General features: G+C 27.5%; 1 protein-coding gene across 8 annotated transcripts in view; it reads right to left on the bottom strand.

Moving 5' to 3' along the window:
- Nucleotides 1-19,908, bottom strand: part of LOC107445534 (transducin-like enhancer protein 4) — a 279,713-nt gene extending 259,805 nt beyond the window's left edge. For 3 of the 8 annotated variants that reach the window (XM_043042552.2, XM_043042553.2, XM_043042554.2), the window contains exon 1: nucleotides 6,398-6,657. In XM_043042552.2, the coding sequence (XP_042898486.1) occupies nucleotides 6,398-6,418 (21 nt within the window). In that variant the 5' untranslated portion in view covers nucleotides 6,419-6,657. Of the gene's footprint in view, nucleotides 1-6,397; nucleotides 6,659-19,733 lie in introns of those variants that run through there. The other 5 variants (XM_043042555.2, XM_043042556.2, XM_071183077.1 and 2 more) reach the window with 3 other exon arrangements.
- Nucleotides 19,909-20,924: the final 1,016 nt, after the last annotated feature.

Raw genomic sequence — 20,924 nt, 5'->3', positions numbered from 1 at the left:
TATCAGCAGTTTAAAATACTTAGTACCTGAATTTGTGGTAAGTTGAATCTGTTTTAAAAAAGTACTTTAAAAATTTTTAAAGTTATTTAATTGAGTTAAAAGTGAATAAAAATAATTATCACAGCATAATTATTGCACATGTTTTAGTTCGCTTGACAAGAAATTAATAAGTACTTTAAATCGAAAGCATTTTACCTCTGTACTAGATTTTATGTAAAAAAGGGAAATTAAAAAAAATATATTAATTCACTTATAACTTAAATAAAAAAAAAATAGAACGAACAACCCTATAATAGACAAATATTTCCCTGAGCTTAATTTAATTTAAAAAGAAAAAAGAATAAAAAAAAGATTTAAGATAAAACGATAATACTTTTATTAATATGACACATACAACAATAATATTCATGAATAGAATATAAAATCCGTGAGCAGCTATTCTTTTTCGAACGTTTATTGATTTTAAAACAAACAATCAACACTTTACGTGATCTTGCGAACAATGAGACGAAAAGCAATTCAATTCATAATTTTTGTCCGTCACGCCGAACAAAATGGCGGCTAAAAATATTAGATAAATAACCGAACAAATCGGATGTGTTTTGTCTCGAATTCACGAACGGAATTTCGTAACACATGTTAAACGTTTCATGCATCAGATGTTTCTCATTTTCGTCTAAAAAATTAAAAAGAATAAACATAAAAAACTAAAACACGTTTCCTAGAATAAGCGGCCTACCGTAACCTGTTTTTCCCACAAAACTTGATAAAATACACGCTTGCACGAATGAATAATGATTATACAACTGCATTTAAGGAAGAAAAAATAGAAGAGATAAGTATACGAGATATAGATTTGAATTATGATTTCTCACAAGTGAAATATTTAGAAAATTGTTTGCTTCAATTTAGATTCACGACTACGCAGCGCTATAAATATTTTTAAACCAGCATTAATATTAGTTTTTGTACAGAGAAATAATTTATCTTATGAAGTACATACAGACAAAAATTCTTTTAGTGATTAGCATTAATAATAATAATTTAAAGTGAAAAAAAAAATTCAATCTACGCATATTCTTAAAAAAGGCTAATTTATATATTTAGCGAATTATATATTAAATGTAAAACAGCTTAATGCGACTTAGAAAATAATATAATTTGCTTATTAAAAAAAAATTTCAGAAATAAAATATTTAGAAAGTTCTTTGTTTAAAGTTTAATTTAAAATCATATCATTGCATTAAAATAAAATAAAAACTTTCTTAAATATTTTGTAAATCGTGAATCTAAATAAAAAGATTTCTCACAAATAAATATTTAAAAAACTGTCTGTTTCAGCTTTAATTTATAAATATGAATTTTCATTACTTTAAGAAAATAAAACCACTCAACAGTTAAATGCAGGAACAATCAATGTCAAATGTTCAAATTACTACAAACAAACATTTTTAAATGCTTCAAAAATTATTCCAATAAACATTTTCATAGTTATTCCAATAAAATTTTCATAATTATAATAATAACATAACATTATTCAACGATATATCTTCGATGAATGTTTTTTAGGTTTGACTTCAGCTGTTTTAAATGTTTTAAATTAGTACTTAATTTTTTCGTTTGCATAACTTTTCATTGTGTCCCAATCATACAATAAACAATAATACATTTAACTATGAATTCAAACATTTTCTATTGTAATGTAAACAACTAGTAACGATTTTTAAAAAAAAAGCAGTTACTTCTTTTTCAAACTGATAAATTATCACGGAAGAAAAAAAAATTCTGGTAAAATTACCGTACTGTACGGTAAAGACATTTCTGTTATGACAAAACATAATTCTGGTTAATAAAACAAAAATATAAGATATTTAAACCATTAATTTGGTAATTTTTCCGTTCATATGGTAACGGTTTAATGAAAATTCTGATTTTCAAAATTATGATTCTTATTAACACACGTATAAAAAGAATACAAAACTGAAAAGTAAATTTAACCTAATAAATGATTTTTATGCTATGCTCAAAGCTATCAGGAAAAAACTAACAAACTTTACAACATTTACATAATTTTAACATATATTATAAAACAATATTTTATTGTTAATTTTACCAAAGTCATTACCAAAGCGTTCAACAAAAAATACGGTGCTTTTTTGGTGTTACCGTAGAGCCAGAAACATACTTAAATTTTACCATATTCTGGTAGTTTTAATCATCCTTTTTTCTCATTGATTGATACAACATATCATATAGTATTGAGGTAAAAATATTTATTTATTAGTTTTTAATTCAATAATACAAAGTATTAAAATGATTCATGAGCTAACATAGAAGGGACTTTTTACGGATGGAATTAATTTAGCGTCTTGGAATGATTTTAAAAATGCTATCAAGTAATTTATATCTATGTTTCTCATAGAACTGAATTCAAAAATATGCAGAAATATCCAATAAATTTTTTTTTAATTTCATATGAATCCAACATTTGATACATATGAATGACATATTTAATTGACATATGAATTGAATGACTCACGTATTCAATTCATATTAATCATCTTTCATTGTTTATGAATCATACATCATTTGATAAAAAAAAATAATAATAGTATTTTAGAATTATTTTAACAACAGCATTGTCAATAATCGATTTAATAGTTTAAATTAAATTAGTTATAAAGTTTGCAATTGAAAAAAAAAATATTGAAAAATAAAATGTATGAGTATAATTAAATTAGTAAAATGTTAATATTAAGCAATTTTAAATGTTGTAAATGTATGGAAATGATATCAAATTCTTGTTTTTTATTTTATGCAAGTTAGCGATTTTAAAAGCCATTTCTTTTTATTTAAGTTGATTGAATTGTAAAATTTTGATGCATTCCTATCATTTGAAACAAATAATATGAACAATGAATAAAAAGAATTATATTTCTTAATCATTATGCCTGAAAACTGATTTAGTCAAAAGTTTGACGTGTTTCGCTGTTTAACATGTTTAAAACTGATAATCAATAAATATAATATGAACTAATAAAAATGTATAAACAATTTTTAATCCTATTTATAAACAATGCTTTTCATGCTGACTATATTATATCTTGATCATAAATTTCCCACATTTCACTGAAAAAGATGTTTTTATTCGGTGATTAGTATAAATAATATAAAATATTGATAATAAAAATGTTTTCCATCATTTTATTTATTACGACATGTTCAAAGCAGGTTATTTGTTGATCAGTATAATTTATATGAAATATTAATAATAAGAATACAAATTTATAATCCTCATGTTAACTATAAACTAATTTGGTCAAAAGTTTTATGTTTAGATGATTAACATGTTAAAAACAAGTGATTTAGTGATTAACAAAAATAATATAAAGTAGTAGTAAGAAAATAAATGCATTTCTTAATCTTTATGCTGACAAGCTAATTTAATAATTAATTTAGCATGTTACTCTGATTAACATGTTTAAAGCAGGTGATTTAGTGATTAATATAAATAATATGAAGCATTGATTTCTATCAATGCTTCATATTATATCAAACAATATATATAAATTAAATTAACTATTATCTTCACACTAAATCTGTCAAAAGTTGAACATGTTACTCTGATTAACAAGTTTAAAATAGATAACTTGGCTATAAGTATAAACAATAAAAACGATACCATTAATAATTAAAAACGATAAGCTTATTAATCATAATGTATATTATTAACTAATTTACGAAATCTAATAACATCGAAATATCAAAACATATAATCATATATAGATATCATGATAAATCTAAAAACAAAACGAACAATTTAATTTTTTCGTTTTTTGTTGCTATTTTTTTTTATTGTTTTAAATTGTTCAATTTGTTTTGTTTTTTTATCACGACATTAACAAAGACATTTCACTTAATATTTCTATTGAAAACTTAGCAACAGTCGTAACATATTATCCACACCAAAACGATACTTTCCGCACTTTATTTTATGACTAAAACGGAAACTGATTTTAAGGTTACACTTTAATTATAATACATTAGTCTATTTGTTTAGAAATAAAAGCGTCATTTTTGATTTTATCATGAGAAATTCTTCAGGGAATTATAATTTGTTTTTATTGATAGCTAACTATTCACATAACTTCATATAATCGAACTATTCATATTCATGTAACTGAACTATTCACAATAACTATATTGTTTTTTTGAGGGACTTAATGTTTAACAATTTAATTTTATCATATTACTATTTTATTGTTCATAAAAAATTCACTTTAAATATTTGACTTTTCGACCACATTTATTTATTTAATTACATTTATAGTTTATAATTCAGTGAGGAAATGTGCTCACTGAATGTGCCGTTAAAAAAATAATTAACCATACAACAACAACAAAAATTTATGTAATATAAATTTTAAAAACTTGTTTTTAGAAAAAGATTTACAAAAGATTTTTAGAACAAATTTCTAATATAATTCCCTCGCTGGTTAAACTTTCCAAAAAGTGTCCAAGCTTTAACTGTAACTTTTGTGCATAGGGATAGGATAGGATTGGTATTTAAAAAATATTCCAAACTTACAGTTGTTAAAAATTTAAAAATTAAGCCTAAAAAAGTTCTTTAAATATTCGTTCCAGAGCTGTGATAAAAAATGTACTCCATTTTTTTTAAATATTTAACACTGAATATTTTTTCTGTCAAATAACTTCGATTTTAAGTCATTTAAAAAGAGGAATTGTGATTATGATACGCAATTTTCACTTACATGTCAACATGTTTGAATGGATTTTCGTTAATACATGTTGTTATAAATTATTTAAGTATGATACACTATTTTCACTTACATGTCAACATGTTTGAATGAATTTTCGTTAATGCATGTTGTAGTAAATTATCTAAGTATGATATACAATTTTCACTTACATGTCAACATGATGGAATGAATTTTCGTTAATGCATCTTGTAATAAATTATTTAAGTATGATACACAATTTTCACTTACATGTCAACATGTTTGAATGAATTTTCGTTAATGCATGTTGTAATAAATTATTTAAGTATGATACACAATTTTTACTTACATGTCAACATGTTTGAATGAATTTTCGTCAATACATGTTGTAATAAATTATTTAAGTTTATTTATGTAGCTAAAGCTATAAAATAGATCATTTTTATGTTGTTTTTAATATCAACTCTGCTAGAACTAATACGAGCAACAAACACAGATGCAAAAAATTTAAAAAAATTTCATTTCATCACAAAAAATTAACTTATTAGTGTATTTCTACAATTTTCGATTTGCACAATACAAATTAAAGTATGAAAACACGTAAAAAAATTAATTATTAGCAGTATATATTTTGTAATATACTTAAAGCTAGTTTTTTTTAGAAAATTTATACGTACACTTCGTGACAAAACTTTTTAAATGCAAATTATCTGTTCTCAAAAATAGACAAAATTTTAGATAAAAGTTTTTAAACATAATAGTTTACAAGTAATATCGTGACAGTCTTTGTCAATGCTTAAGATGTTTAAAGTTGCAGTTGTAATACTTGGTTAACAAAACAAATTTTATTAGCAATATTGAGCACTTAAAAACTATAAGGAATGAATAATTATAATTATTAAAAAATATTTTTTTCCTGCAACTTATAAGTTGATTTTAAATAACTAGGGGGTAAAAGAAAAATCAGAGTTAAATTTTATGTTTTCTTAAACTTTTTAAAGAGTGACGTTTCAAGCAAATCATTATTTCTTTCTAAGAAATTAAAACGTAAAGAAATTGCTGATTTACTGAACTATTAAACTGTAATTGGAAAGCACAAATTCACAGAAAAAAACCCAGCAATAATTAGCCTAAATATCACTTAGAAATCAATACCCAACTTACAAACGTACAATTTAAGTAATTAAGCAAAACAGAAAACTTTTTGCTTAATTCTTAAGGCACATTAAAAACTCCTTTGTCCAAATAAACCTGGGCTAAAAGAACAAAACATAAATAATAGAAACTTCAAACATCCTAACTGGTTTTGTCGAACAATTACCCAAAGGAAGAAAAAAAAATATTGGCAACGACTCTTAAACAAGCACATTTGCATTTCGACTTAAAACATCTACGATGTGCGAAAATTAAATAACAAGTTAAAAAAAAGTTCTAATTAACTTAAATTTGCTCCTAAAGCAGAAGCATGGAATTAACCACGAAGATTCGATTAAAAAATTAAGAGCCCGAACGTAAAAATATAAAAGTAGTTCGGAAATGATCGGCGAATAGCGATCTTTTAAGCGGAGCCAAGTAATGAGTGAAATTCATTAGGCGAAGCGGAGAGGCGAGAACAATTAAGAGGCTCTATTAGGGCGAAGGTTTTAGGGTTAACTCACCGGGTGTCGGTTCGGATACATGGTCGCCAAGGTTCACCGCCAAATCAATACCACGGCGTCGCCATCTCAGGAGTATCCAACGGGCGACATGACATTCGGCGTTCCAGTCCACCGTGTTCTTCGGGGTTTCTGCCCCCCGCGCCGCACAAAAACGAGGTATAGCCAGGCAAACACACAGCAACGCACTCACCGATCGGCCCTATCAACAAACATGACTGTCCTCAAAGCTTTGCCCGCACCCTCTCACTTTGCCTAAACCCACGTGGTACCTACAAGCGGTGGAAGCCAATCGGCGGCGCTCTCGGCGCTGGGCGTACACGTCTGTGACGTCATCAAAATTGACAGCCGTCACTCAAAATGCGGTGGTACTCGGCCGCCACGCCTTCTGGGAGAAACGGCGGTGGCGCATTTTTTGGAAGTTCCCTTCTCTTCTGCAAATAACGCGAGCTGAAAGAATCGCTTAAGCGGCGGTCGCTTAGTAATGAGCAGAGAATTATTTGCGCAGTAAGGTGTCATATTGTCGGAACCCGAAAAACAAGACAGAGTCAACATTCGGTCCGCCCTTTGTGTCACCCAACCCCCCCCTCTCCCTCCCCCCCAACGTCACAATTTTTTTACTCCCTTCTTAATTTAACCCTTCATTAAGACGGAAGCGCTTATTTAAGTGTAATTCGATAAAAAGCGCTTTGAGAAAGGGCTCTTACCACTAATTATCAACTGTGGCTTTTAACTCGCCATGATCATTAAACAAGAAGCTAATCGCCCGTGTAAAAATAGAAAGATTTTTGCAATCTTTTTAATGTTGCCACTACACCTCGCCTCCTATCGTTTGTATTTATTTTGATGAGAGTTTGGAAGGGGGGGGGAGCGTTAATATCCGGGGATTTTCATATTTTTGTTTGACAGAGCGGAAAGTGAAAGTGCTAGAAAACCACCAATAAAAATGTTTTCTGCCGTTTCGGGCATTTTCGGCTTGAATGGCTCCACTTTATTATTTACTTACATACCTTATTTTTGTTTAAAGACGTTTTTAATACATTATTTAAACGCTAATATGACAAAGTAATACAAGCTGATTAATTGATTTTAATAAACATTAGAAATAAGGATTATTAAGAGAAAAGATTAACCCCCAAGCAAAATTACATAGCTGTTTAAAATCTAATGCGGAAAAAAAGATAATTAGGAATTATATAAAATTAGCTAGACATGGTAATTTAAGTAATGGTCTTAACGATTAAATAGTTCGAGTTTTATATTTACAGACAGTGAAGTTAATTATTCCCAAATTCATTTTTAGCGTCTTCTTATAGTGAAGGAGGATTATAATTTATTTAATTACAAATTTTTAAAAATTAGCATTTGCTAATTTTTTTTAATAATTACGAAAATTGATAAGAAATTGACAATACAAATGAAAAATTTAATTCCGCGAGACATGATTCGAAAAACGTTGTTGCAGTAAACGGAAGTAACATTAAAGTAGGTGCAGTAAAGGTAACAAAATTACGTTAAAGTAACTTTATGTTAAAGTTATGTAAAATAATTTTATTAAATATTAACGTTGAAAGAAAGTTAATATATAAAACATCGTTAAAGTAGAATGAACGTTTAACATCGTTTAACGTTGAAGGAAAAAGTTAACATCGCTAACGTTGGATGAAAAAGTTAACATAGTTAGCGTTGAATCATCGTTATTGAAAATTAAAGTAACACTTCGGTGTCTTTACATCAAAATTAACAAAATAATGTTTAGCGAAGTTAAAATAACTTTATTTAACATTTACCGCTTAATTGTAACGTTATAAAGATTTCAATTCTTATGATGAATAAAATTAGTTCTGCTTTAACAAAAACGCTAGTTGAAAACATTTTGATACAATTCTAAACTACATGATAAATAAAAATAAATAAATAATAAAGCAACCATTAGTTACATTTAATAAAATAAATAAATTTCTTCTAGCAAGGTGTAAAATAAAATAAAATATTAATAATTTTGCATAGCTTATTATACAGATTAAATAAATAACTTAATTTTGAGATAGATATGACTTATTTTTTAAATGGACTTTTATTTTTAGAAAAATATCATCAGATGTAAATATTTATTAGCTAACATACTTAACATTATACTGACATACTTGACGATATGTTTATCCTTATATGGTAAAATTTTTGAACTTTGCTCTAAGTACTGCAAGTTATACAGAATTGGCGTATTCTACAATATTGTATCTATAGAAATTGTGCATTAAATATTTTATTTATAATAGTACCTTATAGGAAAAAAAAAGCTTTAAGTATAAAATATTTAAAAATCAATTTTATAAAATGCGCTAATCATAAATAGGCCTAACTTGAAACAAAATCTTGTTCAAATTTAAATTGTATTAATTTGGACTGTCTTAAACAAATTTTAATAACTTAGAAACAACGTTAAATTTATCATTTTTAATTTTTTTAAGTGAATTTTAACTGATTCCCCTCCCCCTAATTTTTACCAAGAATTATTAATGTTTTAAAATCACTCATTCACGAAATTGTTCCATATATGGTACACTCCTTCCTGATGAGAAGCACCCCACCGGGTGCGTTACTCTAACATCAAATAATTTAAAATAAAAAAAAATCAATTGAAAATTTTTTTTAACAGTTTTAAACAAACTTTAGTAACTTAAAAGCCTCGGTTAATTTTTCGTATAAAAATTTTTCAAACAAATTTTAACGGATATTTTTTCTCAATTTTCACTTAACTGGAATTATTAATGTTTTGAAATCACTCATTCACAAAATTGTTCCATATGTGGTACACCCCTTCCTGATGAGAAGCACCCTTCCGACAGCGGGGTGCGTTACCCCAACATCAAAAAATTAACAATAAAAAAAGAAAAAAAATGGAACCTCTTGCCCAAGACGTACATCGAATGGAGTGCCCGCTTCATTAGGTTTCTTTGTATAGGGTCCTCCGAATATATCCAACTCAATACCACGTGGTTTGGACAGAAGCCTGTCAGGCGAGACGGACGAGGGATGGCGAAAAAAAAAAAGCGTTCGAAAATATAAAAAAGTAGAAAATAACCTACTGGGGACGGGGTTGGGAGAAAATGTTCCCGGTGCGTGCGTGGCAACTAATTACGCGGTCGGTGAGAACTTCGTCTCGCGCAACAAAACGGCCTACCATGATGACGTGGGGGGAAGGGGGATGTATGGAATAAAAAAAAAAGCGTATCTGCTCAGCCTGTCGAATATAGGAGGCGGTGAAATTTTTCTCGGTCGGGACAAGGACATGGGTGTGTACCGATTTGAGTTGATGTTGTAGGGGGCTTGTACAGGGGGTGGGGTTGAGGTTGGTGGCATAGGGATCAAGGTGTCAGCATAGTTTCCTTTTATACATCGTTTAGGCGTAAAGAGAAAAGTTTTATAAACGCACATAAAGAATGTTGTGAAAGAAAAACTTCAGCACAGAGAGGAAAAAAATTGAAGGTCTATGTTGCTATGCAATTTTTTTTTTTTTTACTCATTTTTATCGAAAATAAGTTCCTCTAATTTAGGTTTTTCTTTTATTTTTAACGAAATACTATATAAAATCACTACCGACAACTTATGAATATTATAGGAAATCGTTAGCTCACGCTAGCTTAGAAAAAAACATTTTTTTTTTCTTTGCGGGCGGGTTAACGAAACTTTTCGCAAAAGTGGGGGGAAAATTCAATATTTCAGAAAAAATTAATAAGTATTTTTCGAAAATTCAAAAGTCAGTTTACATAATTTAAAAGAATTTTCTTACCTTTAAAATTAAAGTTCGTTGTTGTTAACCTTCGATAATTTTACAGCTTTACACTATTTTATGATTTATAAAAATTTGTTTATTAATTAAAATTGAAAATAACTAATAATTCGTTATGCGCCATCCATTTCCTTACCTCTGGTTCAGAAACATTATTCTAATTAATTCATTACTCTGATAAAATAGAAAAAGAAATATTCTTTTATTAGGTTATAAATTGAAAATTAGGTTATAAACTGTGACGGATTTATAATAACGAAAAGTAACAAAGTGTAAAAAAATTCCTTAGAAATTTGACGCTACTCGAAACAAATTTAAACTTGTAAAATAATGCTTTCATAAATGCTATAAAGTGGGATCTTTTAGAGTATTTTTATGATGATATCATACGTCTTCTTGGTGACAAAAGTTCTAACATGTCCTTAAACCTTATTATACACACTCAAACAGGAATCTTTACAGCTGTTATCAAATTCACGTTTAGCAGCTGAAGATTTTCTACATCATTATGAATAAACCTTGGAAAGAGTTAGGATTTCGTTGTGATTTAGCAAATACTGTAACCTATACCATTTGCTGAAAGATTGCAAATTTTAGAGTTCTATTTTTATTGAACATAAGTTTTAATGAAAGAAAAAAAATCGTCTTATTTGACCGATTTATATAGGTTACCTGTAAAGCTCGAAAGCCACAAAAATGCATTTTACTTAAATCTGTAGATCAACTAAAGTACTGAGAAAAAAGTTAAAGTGCGGAATCAAGTGTTTTCCGCATTTTTTATTTGTTATATCTGATTTGATATTAATTTATTCCATGATATTATTATATTTTTCGATATTTTAATGTCTGCTTCGAATAGATCAGGAAAAACTTCAGTGTTCGGAGTACCAGTTAAATGCATACTGGGCAGTGACATCATTTTAAAAAAACATTGATGTTGGGTATAACGAGCAAATGTATACCGGGCAGTGGCACTTAACTAGACCTAGTATATATTTCGGACATTTACCAAAGCGACTATCTGCTTTCAACATTCACCGATATATATATATATATATATATATATATATATATATATANTGATTCAAAGTGCCGCAAAGGTGAAAATTCATTTAATAGCTATATATATATATATATAATGTCTGATACTTTGAAAAGCAACATAAACTAATAAAAATCATCTTTATCATCGTTTTTCGCATATTTGGCGAGGAAAAATCATATTATGGAGAGAAGAAGAAAAAACTCAAGGATTTAACTAGTCATTCAGTTAAAATGCGAATGAAGGTATAAACAATAGTTTACAACTGAGAACAATATAAAAAAAACTCTGAAAGTGAATGCATAACTTTTCTACAGAAAGAGAGATGAATTTATTGCATGACTAAATGTTTTACGCTTACTTCAAACACGCTTTTCCAAGGCACACATATATTTTTGGTTATAATTTATGCCGTAACGGAATTAAATGCGATGATCATGAAGAATAGTTTCCTAGTATTTGTTGCTGGTTTCCTAGTATTTTAAAAACATTATTCAAGGATTAAAGCCTGATTTCAGGCTATAGTTGAAATTTAGACAGCTAAATTATTTAGATATATATGTATCATAAAAATGTATACAATGAACTCATTTTTAGGTAAGAGTTTTATACATTAGATGATTACTAAAGTAGTACGTGCACAATATGAATTGAATAAAAATAAAAATATTTGAATTAAGTTTTGTGATGCGCGTTGATGAGCGACTGTCACAACTGACTCTCAAGAAAAGATTTTTTTTTTCATTTCATAACAGTTGTTTAACAGCAGACCAAATTATGAGTTTTCAACTACCGATGTTCAACCTTGTTATTTTTAACCCAATCCAGAACACAAGGGAACTCCAGGATCAAGTATTATTAGAAATTTGCCTCCATGGAGGACTTTTGTGATAGAACTAACTTGCCTTTGCGTTATATGGAGTGAAAAACCGCGAAAACCTACTACGGTTTGCTTGACGGCAAGGGAATTCTAACTCACGATCCTGTGCTAGCCAGATGTGGAATTCGTATCAATCGGCCATTGCCGGGATTCGAACCCGGGTCTCTTTATTGAGAGGCGAGTGCTCTATCCTTTAACCACCAAGGCTCTTCAACAAATGGTTTAATTTAATGAATTGATATTTACTGAAAATGTAAATATTTAGTAAATGAGTAAATTTAGTAATGCATCGTTCCATATTTTACTAAAAACTTTACTAAAAAATTTTGAAATCAAAAAAAAATTTCTTCGTATTCTCCTCAGATTTTAATATATTATAAGTTTTGCTTATCATTAAATAATTAAACTAACAATTGTTGTAATGCAGAAAACATGGAGATAAAGTTGTGATAGAAATACATGGGTGATGATACATAATGCATGATGGAATATACATAATTGATGATACATAATAATAAAATGCCGAAAATACCTAACTTATGATGCATAGCAATGAATGATAGAAAATTCATAATTGAATATACACAAAAAATAAATAATGGTAAACATAATAGATGAACAAACAGTGCTGTATTTCGTAATATTTGAATTTTGCATTGACTTTCTACAGTTACCTGATACAGCATGGATTTTATGTTATTTTAATCTTAAAAGTGTTTGTTATTAAACTGATTAGCTCTTACGAATAAAACATTTATCACTCAGATAAATATTGATTGCTAAAAAAAAAGAGAATTCAAAAATGTGTCAGCTTAAAATATTTTCTTTTCACTTGAAAAAATAATTTACTCATTCTTAGGAAGTTCGCCTGAACGTTGAACCATAAGGCAATACACATTTTCTTCAATTTTAATAAATTCTTTAATTGAACTACGTTTTGATTCAAGTTGACCCGGAATATTGTGTTGTCAACTATAAGAAATACCATAATATTTAATCTAGTTCAACTTCGGATTATCATATAAAAGTTGCAGTAAAGTTGTCCGAATATTGGATTTACTATTACATCCAAATTAATATGAATTACAATTAATTGAAGATTAGATTTATCAAACATAAATTGTTAAAATGTATAAATGTAGAAAAAATTTACTCAAAGAAAAAAAACTTTTCAAAAGACGGCATATTTTGTGCTTCGCAAATCTGTAAAAAATTCCAAATCAAATTACTGTATAAATTATCAAAACTTCGGGTGCATTCTCTGTAAAATCCATTTTTACCACTAAATGTTATACCGTAATTTTTACAGTTTTATTTATTTAATTGGAGGGATTCAGTTACTTTACAGTAATTAGTACGGTAATTAGTACTCGGTATATCAAATTTTCTGTTCAGAAATATATTCCAGTTAAAATGGATTTTATGGTAATAAGTACCGACATCCTGAGTGCCGGTATTTTTTACCGGAATATTCGACAGTGCATGACTAACGTGTATAGAGAGCACAAATTTAAATACAGAAATGGACACGTGATAGAAAATATATACTCGATTATATATAATTAGAAATCATGGAAAATACATAATAGATTATACATGATTAGAAATGATGGAAAATGCATAATAAGTTGGAAATACATAAAATTATGCACATTTCTATACCTCTGATTTGTGCTTTAATCTCGTTGTTTTGCAATATTTAAAACATTTATTGTTAATAAAAACGAATTCAAGGACTCAACTCTATTTGTCCATCATTTAGATTACGAATAAATGAATAAACAAAAAGCTTATTAGCAAGCGTAACACAAAAACTCGATAGAGAAAAAAAAATTATCTTGTGTCAAAAAATCTATATTTTTCTTCATAATTTATGACTCTTAGGGAAACAAAAAATAAGATAATCATGACAAAACGTTACACGCTGATTTCAAAAGCGTTTTTCAAGGATTTAAAGCTGATACCAACCTATCATCTTGTAAAAAAATCTTAAGTATACACTTAAATTCTTTCCGATATTATCGATGGCGAATGAATATCTTCTCTTAAGATCAAAATATGAGAAAAAAAAGTAACATCTGTCACGTTTGAGTATTGAAACACACCTTTCCTCAATCACAATGGACCTTTAAAGCTCCTCTCGTAACTAAAAAGCTCTTCAAAATTATTTGCCGTCTACCAGGTCAAGATTTAACTCGTGGAGTTCGTGATTGCATTTGTTGGAACGCCTTTTAAACAATGTTTAAGGAAACTTGAGAGTAAAAAAAGCTGGAAGGTTAACAGTTAAAAAAATAATAACTGTTTAAAGCGTAACGTCAGATTAATAGCCACAGTCACTTTCATATAACGAACTCATTTGTTGGGTGGACATTTGAGATATTTATCACAGTTATTGATTAATATGCGTAGCAGGTGTTTTAATAACTCTTAAAACGTAACTGGCATGTGTTACTGTGCTAATATAGAGAATAATATTCGTCAGAATTGCGTAACTGGCTTTAAAAATGGAAGTTGTTACTTTAAGCGTTTACACTTTACTAATGCAAATTTTACTTTTGATATGACATCGGAACCTTAAAATATTGTAATTTTAGTTGTCGTTTTAAAAATTTTGAAAAAAAGTAAAATTCTTCTTCTAAAAATGTTAAAAAAAAGAAATGGCAATACACGTTTTTGGGAGAAAAATACGCATTTTTTCTCAAAATTATTTGCGTTTTACCAGGTCAAAATTTAACTCGTGGAGTTCGCTATTGCATCGGTTGACCTTTTGAACAATGTTTAAGGAAACTACAGAGCAAAAAAAAGGTAGACGGTTAACAGTTAAAAAAATAATATTTATTTCACAGTCACCTTCGAGTTGCGAACTCATTTGTTGGGTGGACATTAGAGATATTTCTTTCAGTTATTGATTAATATGCGCAGCAAATGTTTTAATAACTCTTAGTGCGTAACTGGCATGCGTTACTGTGTTAATGTAGAGAATAATATTAGATGATTTATTTGTGACAATTGCGTAATAGGCTCTAAAAAATAGAAGTTATAGTACAAATTCTTCTAAAATCTAAAAAGTTTTTTTCTAAAAATGTTGAAAAAAGTAATAATCCACATTTTTTGAGAGATATTATAAATCTACGTTTATATTTTTAAAATACGTTTATATTAGAAGTACACGCTACTGTTACGAAAACTGGTATGCATGAATTTCGTAATTGGCATATGTAACTATATGCTAATATAGAGAAAAATCTTAGATTTTTATACTGAAGAATTGTGTAATAAGCATTAAAATAAGAAAATAATAATAGAAGTTAATACAAAATCTATTTTTGTTATAAAATGGGATCCTAAAAATATTAGAATTTCAGTTGTAGTTTGAAAAATCATGAAAAATATATAATTCTTGTTCTAAAATTCTTGAAATAAGTGTTTACAGTTGAAAAAAGTGTTAATGTGAGAGAAACACATTTTTACTTAATCGAAAGGGACCTTTAAAACTAAAAACCTTTCAAAATTATTCGTATCATATATTAGATAATTATGCACGTTTATATTATAAAAACACGTTACTGATATACAAACTGGCATGCATAAATGGTATGTATAAATAAATGGGATAATATGGAAAATAATATTAATTTTTTTATTCGAGAAAACTGCTTAAGAGCTTTAAAAATTGAAGTTATTACTTAAAGCGTTTACACTTACTAATACAAAATCTGCATTTGTTTTAAAATTGGATCTTAAAAATATTTGAATTCTAGCAGTTGATTTAAAAATGATGAAAAAATATAAAGTTCTTGTTCTAAAAATGTTGTAAAAGTGATAATCCGTGTTTTTGTGAGAGAGAAACACTTTTTTGTTTATTCAAAAAAAGACCTTTATAGCTCCTTAAAAACTGAAATCCTCTGTCTGTATCCTTTGTATTAGATATTATATAGAGACACGTTTATATTAAAAGCATACGTTTAAATTATAAATGCACGTTACTGATGCAAAAACTGACATGCATAAATTTCGTAACTGGTATATAAAAATCACGGTGGTAATTTTAAAAATAACATTAGATTTTTTATTCGGGAGAATTGCTTAATAAAGCTATCTAAATATATATCAAATATATCATAAATTTCATATGTCATAATATATATCATATCATAAATTTCGTAACTGGTATATAAAAATAACGGTGGTAATTTAAAAAATAGCATTAGATTTTTTATTCGGGAGAATTGCTTAATAAAGTTTAAAAATAGACGTTATAACTTAAAGAGTTAACCGTTTACTAATACAAAATCTACTTTTGTTATAAAATCATATTCTAAAAATTTTTTTAATTCTAATTGTTAATTAAAAAATGTAAAATCCTTGTTCTAAAAATGTTGTGAATAATGATAATATACATTTTTGAGAGAGAGAACATTTTCTCTCTTAAACACGCGTTATTGATATGAAAACTAATTTCATTATGAAATCTGAATCCTAAATGTTTGAATTTTTGCTAATATAGTAATAATAATAATAATAAAAAGATTGCTTATTCTTTTCTGATTCACCTCGTCGAATCAAAATATTATGAATAATACAATAAAATTTAAAAGTAATCTTAACATCAAGAAGTAATTTAAAGTTTATTATAACTGATAGTTTTGAGTTTACAACAAACTTCAAAAGCATAAAAACATATGCTTATTTTAAATTGCTCAGTTAGTAAAAATATATTTATTTTGTTGTAAATAGTCAGATTCAAACTTTATTCGGAAAAAGATCCACAACAAGAAAAATATCATAAGGGTATTTAAAAAAAATAATTGCTAAAGTGCTAATTCAGTAATATATTTATTAATGGAACTTTGATAAACTTGAATTTTTAGGATTCAAAGACACGTCTTAGGGAAGAAAAACAAACAAATAGGTTCTTCTGAATTTTTTGAGTTATTTCACTATTTAAAATGTATATAAATTGAAAGATTAAAAGGCGAAGGGAAAATAGAGCATACAATTCTAGTTAACTTAAACGTTTATGAAAATAATAATAATAAATAAATAAATAAAAAAGTAAAATATATATCAACCATTATTTGTATCTACACTAAAAAATAACTTTAACGGTGGCATAAAAATGTCTTAGAGAAAGGGCATGCACTTTAATTAAGATGTTAGTCATGATGTTTATAGTATTATAAATATAATGCTTTTAAAGAATGTAATTGGAAATCTATAATAGTTTTCTCAAAAAAGAAAAAAATTTGGGTTAGAAAAGGACACAAATTTCACAATTCCTGGACAATAGCTTTTACAGCATTTCAAAGATAATCCTATTAATAATACAGCTCCATAATATGGAAAAATTAATCATTCTGTTTCATCAACAAAAACAAATAATTTTAAAAGTATTTCGATTTGTTATTTCAGATGTTGAGGACAATATGGACAATCAGAACTAGCATAAATTAAAATAAATTTTATCGATGTTTTGAGTTACATTTTAAGGCTTCTTCGCTGCACAATACATAAATCTAGCTCACTATGTCGAAGCAAAAGTACTATTTATGTAATTCAAGTCAATCACGTGCTGAAAACAAATCAAAATAACTCCTTATTGTAGTATCTTTAAAGAAATTCATGCCAGAAACAGCCAACCTAATCGAATACTCCCAAAACTGCCCTAATTGCCCTAATTTATTTACTAAACTGCCCTAATTTTTTTAATTCAAATTAAGCAATCCTTGATAATTATTTTCCAATATCTTATAAAAAAATTTAAAAAAAACAAACTCTAATTTTTTTTTCTATTGCGATGGAAAGTAAACAATTATTTTTCCTATAATCATAAAAAGTTGAAAGTGAAATAATCGCAAAAAATAAACATTCATGAAAAATGTAAAAGTAATAAAAAAATTAAATTCCAATTGTAAACTTATATTTCTTTTAAATAACGTGTAAATAATCAAAAAAATTAAAGAATCCACATTCTTATAATTAAAATCTATTTTTATGAACTTAAACATTATTCGTATCATATTTCTTGGGATGTATTATTAAAATATGCTGAAATACTCTTTATAGATATTTTGAATTACACGTGTACTTGATATCGATCAGCAAGTAAGCTTTTTCAGAACGCAATTCATATATAATCCAATGCAATCTCCTGTTTCTGAGCTTAAATGCCATTTACGTTACCCACGTTTATCACGTCTGCAAAAATATATTAAAATCTCTTCTTACGCTGTCATCTTCTGAGAAATTCACGCAAGGATCAGCCAACTAAAGTTAATAAGTAAACATTCTGCCCTGATTATTTATTTTCTTCAAATCAAACAATCCTTGATAATTAATTTCCATTATCGTAAAAAGGAAAACAAAAAATATTTTTTCCCATTACTATGAAAAGTAAACAATCATTTTTCCCATAATCATAAAAAATAAACAGTTTAATAACCTTGGAAACAAAACAATTGCAGAAATTAATCAATCCTGAAAAATGTAACAATCATATACCAATAAAATTTTAATTGTAAGGACAGATTGGATGCTTATATTTCATATCAAATAACGTAACTCTATGAATAATTATTATAGAAAATTAATGATTCTGTATTTTTATTAACAAAGCCTATTTTTATGATCTTAAAAATATCCTTATCATATTTCTTATAATGGATTGATTGAATTTGCACAAGTTGCAATATATTTTATAGATAATTTGAATTACATGTGTACTTGCCATTGATATGCCAGTAAGCTTTTTTAGAACACAATACCTATATAATCCAATGCAATCTTCTTTTTCGAAGCTTAAATGCTTTTCACGTAATCAACGATTATCTCGTCTGTGAAAATATGCCAAAATCCTCTATGTACTTGTATCCTCTGAGAAATTCAAGCCAGGGACAGCCAACGAAGGTGAATACTATTTTTTACCAAAGTGAGAATTATTCTCTTCAAAATAAACATTCCTTAATAATTAATTCCCAATGTCGTAGTAAGAAAATTACTATAAAATTTTCCAATTAACATAAAAAGTAAACGATCACATTTTTCATAACAATAAAAAGTAAACAATCATATTAGATTTTTTATAACCATGGAAACTAAATAATCTTAGGAACTAAGGAATCACAGAAGTCAAAAATCCAGTACCAAAGATCAATTGGATTCTAATTTCATTTTAAGTAACGTAACTTTATATATAATCAAGGATAACTGATGATTTCATATCCTCAACATCAAAACCTAATTTCAGAATATTGAAACTATTTTCATCTTCTATTTCTTAGAATCAAAATTCACGCATATCTCAATATTTTTGATAAATTAAACGATCTCTTTGCCATAGAAAGTAAACAATCATTAAATTTTTTTTTTAATCATAGAAACTAAATAATCTTAGGAACTAAGGAATCATAAAAAAGGTATTAAGTCATAAAAATCCAGTCACCACGAAGATAGATTGGATGCTAATTTTATTTTAAATAACGTATATGTAATCAAGGATAACAGATGATTTCATATCCTCAATATCAAAACCTAATTTTAGGATATCAAAATTATTTTCATCTTCTATTTCTTAGCACTTTCTCAGTATTTTTTTATTGATATTTCGAGCTACATGTGTACTTACCATTGATCTGCAAGTAAGCTTTTTCACAGCACAATACCTATATAATCCACTGCACTTCCTAGACGACACAATACACCAGTCACATAATCCAAGCCAATCACGGCGGTAAAATACATCAAAAATCTCTCCTTATTGTAGTATAACCAAGAGAGTTTCGCGCCAGGAGCAGCCAACCTTACTTCAGAACGCTTCACAAAACAACTGAAAACCTTTTTAGTTGTAGAATCCGAAGTCAAACCACTGCTGAGGAAAAACAGAGAGAGAGAGTGAAATTTTTTTTCCCTTTTTTCCTGGGTCCCTTTTTCATCAGAGAGTGATGCACCCCCTGAATCCCTCTCTCCCCTCCTAAGGGACCTACAAAGGGGTAGTTTTATGGGTGATGGAGGGAAAAGGGGGAGTAATATTACGTATGACACAGCTGACAGTTAGTGGGGATTAGGATTGTATAGAAATATAGAGAAAGAAAGATGGCGGTCATGCGTTTTAACATGAGAAGAGGTAGGTATTGTTCGTTTATATATTTTTTCCCAATATATAATGTATATAAAAAAAGAGTGGTAAGTGTTTTGTTGTTGAATTTTGAATTAAAGAGGGGAGGGTTTAGGTACAATATTTAAGGGGCTGTTTTACCAGGAAATATTTTTTTAGGATACAACGGATTAAAGAAAACTGTTGTGGTGTTGCTATTTTATGAAGTATTGAATCAAATGAGTATTAAAAATGAAATATTTATGCAAAGCAGTTTCAGGTTTTTTTTTTATTTATCATTCCGTGAGATATTTTTTAATGAAATGGATTAAAAATAACTGCTTCGATATTACTGATTTATGATGTATAATGTCAACTACATACTAATAATAAAATATGTAGCATACGAACAGTTTTAGTATACTTTTTAATTCAGTTTTTTGTTGGAAATGTTTTAACATTATGGATTAAATAAACTGTTGTAATATTATTTCCTTATGAGCTACAATTTCAATTCAGAATTAAAAATAAAGTGTACTGTATAATTAACCATTTAAAAAAATTGGGATGTTTATTAATTTGTCTATTAATAGGATATTTTTTAACGCAACGAATAAGTAAAACTTTTGTGATATTATTGCTTTATGATGTACAATGCCAATCAAACTAGAAAAAAAAACAATAATAAATAAGAATTATAACTGAAAATAAAATATGCATATA

This window comes from Parasteatoda tepidariorum, chromosome 7, assembly GCF_043381705.1.
Source record: "Parasteatoda tepidariorum isolate YZ-2023 chromosome 7, CAS_Ptep_4.0, whole genome shotgun sequence".
NCBI classification, from domain to species: domain Eukaryota; kingdom Metazoa; phylum Arthropoda; class Arachnida; order Araneae; family Theridiidae; genus Parasteatoda; species Parasteatoda tepidariorum.
The sequence above is the reverse complement of the archived record's forward strand: the minus strand, read 5'-3'. Positions and strand labels throughout refer to the sequence as shown.